This window comes from Silene latifolia, chromosome X (genome assembly GCF_048544455.1).
Source record: "Silene latifolia isolate original U9 population chromosome X, ASM4854445v1, whole genome shotgun sequence".
NCBI classification, from domain to species: Eukaryota; Viridiplantae; Streptophyta; class Magnoliopsida; order Caryophyllales; family Caryophyllaceae; genus Silene; species Silene latifolia.
The window spans coordinates 189,585,367-189,588,362 of record NC_133537.1 but is presented as its reverse complement, the minus strand read 5'-3'; the positions used below and the strand labels follow the sequence as shown (position 1 = coordinate 189,588,362).

The 2,996-nt window shown below is 34.9% G+C and overlaps 1 protein-coding gene across 1 annotated transcript; it reads right to left on the bottom strand.

Moving 5' to 3' along the window:
- Nucleotides 1-884: 884 nt before the first annotated feature.
- Nucleotides 885-2,009, bottom strand: LOC141618957 (uncharacterized). The gene is made up of 3 exons (XM_074436007.1): nucleotides 1,853-2,009; nucleotides 1,702-1,762; nucleotides 885-1,608 (listed from the first exon to the last, which is right to left on the bottom strand). Exons 1-3 carry the CDS (start codon nucleotides 2,007-2,009, stop codon nucleotides 885-887), a joined length of 942 nt encoding a protein of 313 aa, XP_074292108.1.
- Nucleotides 2,010-2,996: the final 987 nt, after the last annotated feature.

The window sequence follows — 2,996 nt, the reverse complement described above, 5'->3', positions numbered from 1 at the left end:
TTTGAAGTTGAGGAGGTTGAAACGAGGGATGAGGATGAGTCAATAATGATAGAACCTTCATTTTTGGGCATGACTCCTCTGATCTAAGATTCATTTGTTGTTATTCCTGATTATTTGGGTGATGATGACAGTTTTGTCACTGAAACTTGTCCTGAATTTCTGGAATTTGATGCGAGGATGGAGGAGCTAGATCGTGAGGCGAAGAGAAGAATAGTGGCTGCTGAGGAAAGTAGAAAACGGGTAAGGGCGATGGAAGAAACTCAAGAACATAGGAGGTGGTTCATCGAGAAAGCCTCAAAATACTTCCCTGCCTTTAAAGTTCTTCTGGAAGATCTTTAGAGGTTTAATTCAATTAAACACAGTTTCTGCAATTTTGGTTTTTTATTGTTTATATGTAGTGTTAACTAATGATGATATGCTTGTTTATTTGGGTTAATTTATTTATTACATAGCCCAATGATAATCTTTGAGGGCAAGAATGTCTCATGCATGCATTACGCCACCATATTCAAAGAATGTGATGCGGCTATGCATGCATGCATTCAATCTTCGGTTGTTGTGTACTGAGTACTGTTATCTAGTTGTATGCCAAGTCGAGCATTAATCAAAATGCACCAACTTCATCATTATAATATGTAAAGTTCATACAGACTTAAAACTAAACTAAAAATAACAAAAAATTACAGCATGCTCTTGAGTTTAACTGTTTGCTTTTGTTTTCTTGTTGTTGAACTTGCTGTAGTCTAGTTTCTGCAATTGTTGTTGTCTGGTTTCTGCAGTTGTTGTATGACTCTTTGTTGGTTGGTTTTTGTACTACCTATTTCACTGGTCCACAAAATGAGTACAACTCCCAACCAGTTTTGATGGTTGGTGTCTTAATTGTCTTAAGCACACATATCTATGAAATCAGTAATACTATATCCATTACCTGCGTTAGCAACTTCCACACTTTCAACATTGTTAATATACCTAATGTTATCCTTTACCAAATCAACATCTGCCTCCAAATATTGTGGTAGTAGGCCTGCTTTTGCTAACTTGGTCTTATGCATGTGTGGTATCTTGTAATCATTGTGTCCTCTTCTTTTTAAAACTTCAAGCATACAACCCTGCATACTGATGTACACATAATTAAGTTTAACAACCTCTAAATTGTTAAAATAAAGAGTCACTGCTTCCACAGGCTCATCTAGCTTGTATGAATTGGTGAGTGTCTGGAGAGACTGAATGGCTCTAAAAAACCCCAAATCCAACACATTCATGTCTGGTGAGTTTGGAGGTTGTTGGACTAACTGTATATTCCGCCCATCACTAGTTGTTGCTTCTCTAAAATCTGCATCAGAGTTCTTAATGTGGGGACGTGCAATGTCTTGCTGAATATAAATTGTTTTACTTGCATTTTCTGGCCACTTCCTCTTAATTTCAGGCAACACCTTCTCTAAGAGCATGTTCTTGATAACCTGTTTAGTGACTGACTCTATAGGCTTTGTGACCAATGTTCCTGCAACCCTATTTTTAGAATTTATTTGGGCTGGTTCCAAAGTAACAAATGGCCATATTCCTATCTTTGCATCAAAAATACATTGATTATTTGCATCATATTGTGGTCTAGCAACAACATACATAAACATAATTTTTCCTATGAAGGTTATTGACTAAAGACTCCTATAAGGTTCTGGTTCTGTTTGAGTGACATAGTACCTTTGACCATCTTTAGTAATGTAAAACCATTTTTCATCCATGTGTATAAGATTACCTTGATCTTTGAACATGATTTTACCACTTATTTGATCAAAATATAGGTTTGAGAGACAAAAAATTAACCTACAAAGTTTATTTTTGTCAGTCAAACCTGGTTTTAGGGTATTGGTATGACTCTTGATCACTTTGGTTGCAACCCACCTAGCCACAGTTGATTGGCTTACATTCATACCAGCAGCAACTCTATGTTGAGTGGTTCTGTGTTTGTAATCCAGGTTTTTGAACTTTTCAGCATCAAATATCACCATCTTAGAACCTCATTTGCCCTTGATCTTGCTATTTACATTAATTACTTCCCCTAAATCTCTTTGTTGCTATGCTTTGTTCCATATTACATTGATAGCTTTCCTGGTTATACTATATTGCTGAGTTCTGTGTATAATTTGAACTATTTTTGCCCTCTCAAAGTTTGTTAAGTTTCTACACTTCATATTTGAAGTTTGTTTCTATTTTTATTTGATTTGTTTGGCAATTTGCTAATAAATGTTGATAATTTGTTTGTTTGCTAATAAATGAACTGCCTGAGGAACCCACCTTTCTATATATAGCTGTTGTAAAACCCTGATAATTTGAACTTTGTACAAATGGTAGTTGATGTTGGCGCAAATATGAAATTGGTGTAAAAGTTCATTGTTGGCGCAAAAATGAAAATTTGGGGCCAAATTTGAACATAATGCTCCACTTGTGTGTCCTCTTGATTTTACAGTCATGCTGATCCACAATGCAGGAAGAAATGATGAAAAACCCAAATGCAATTCTGAAGTTAAATTTATTTTGTAATTTTCTGTTTTTAGATTAAAAGTTTGTAAGTTTAATTTTCAGTATTTTTATTAATGGTTTGTAAGTTTTGGGAATGTCATTTTGTAATTTAAGTAATGTGGAAATAGAGTGTAAGAAAAGTCAGTATTCTGTTCTAAAGTAATGTAATTATTCAGTATTGAGTACAGTACTATTTTGCATTATGTTTTGGAGGGAAAGATTAGCTGTAATCAGAAATGCTTACCATTAGTTAATTATGCCTTTTCTCTCCAAGCAACTAGTCAACATGTCCTTTTTATTCATAGTTTAATAGCTTTCTTAATTTTTGTGCCCAAAACAAGAGGAACCAACACTCAGACTATGAGGGAGTATTAAATTACGGGGTATTACAACAAGACACTTGACCGAGTGGCCCATCTTACTCGACCGATTGGACCAATTTCCCACAATCTGACATTTTCTGAAAAATGGGTCAC

Bases quoted from the DNA above. Each gene is read 5' to 3' on its own strand.
- LOC141618957 (XM_074436007.1), bottom strand. From the start codon at position 2,009: ATGGTGATATTTGATGCTGAAAAGTTCAAAAACCTGGATTACAAACAC. The intron at 1,763-1,852 runs GTTTGACTGACA...TCATGTTCAAAG, and splicing joins TACCAATACCCTAAAACCAG to ATCAAGGTAATCTTATACAC. The intron at 1,609-1,701 runs GTACTATGTCAC...TGTTGTTGCTAG, and splicing joins ATTACTAAAGATGGTCAAAG to ACCACAATATGATGCAAATA.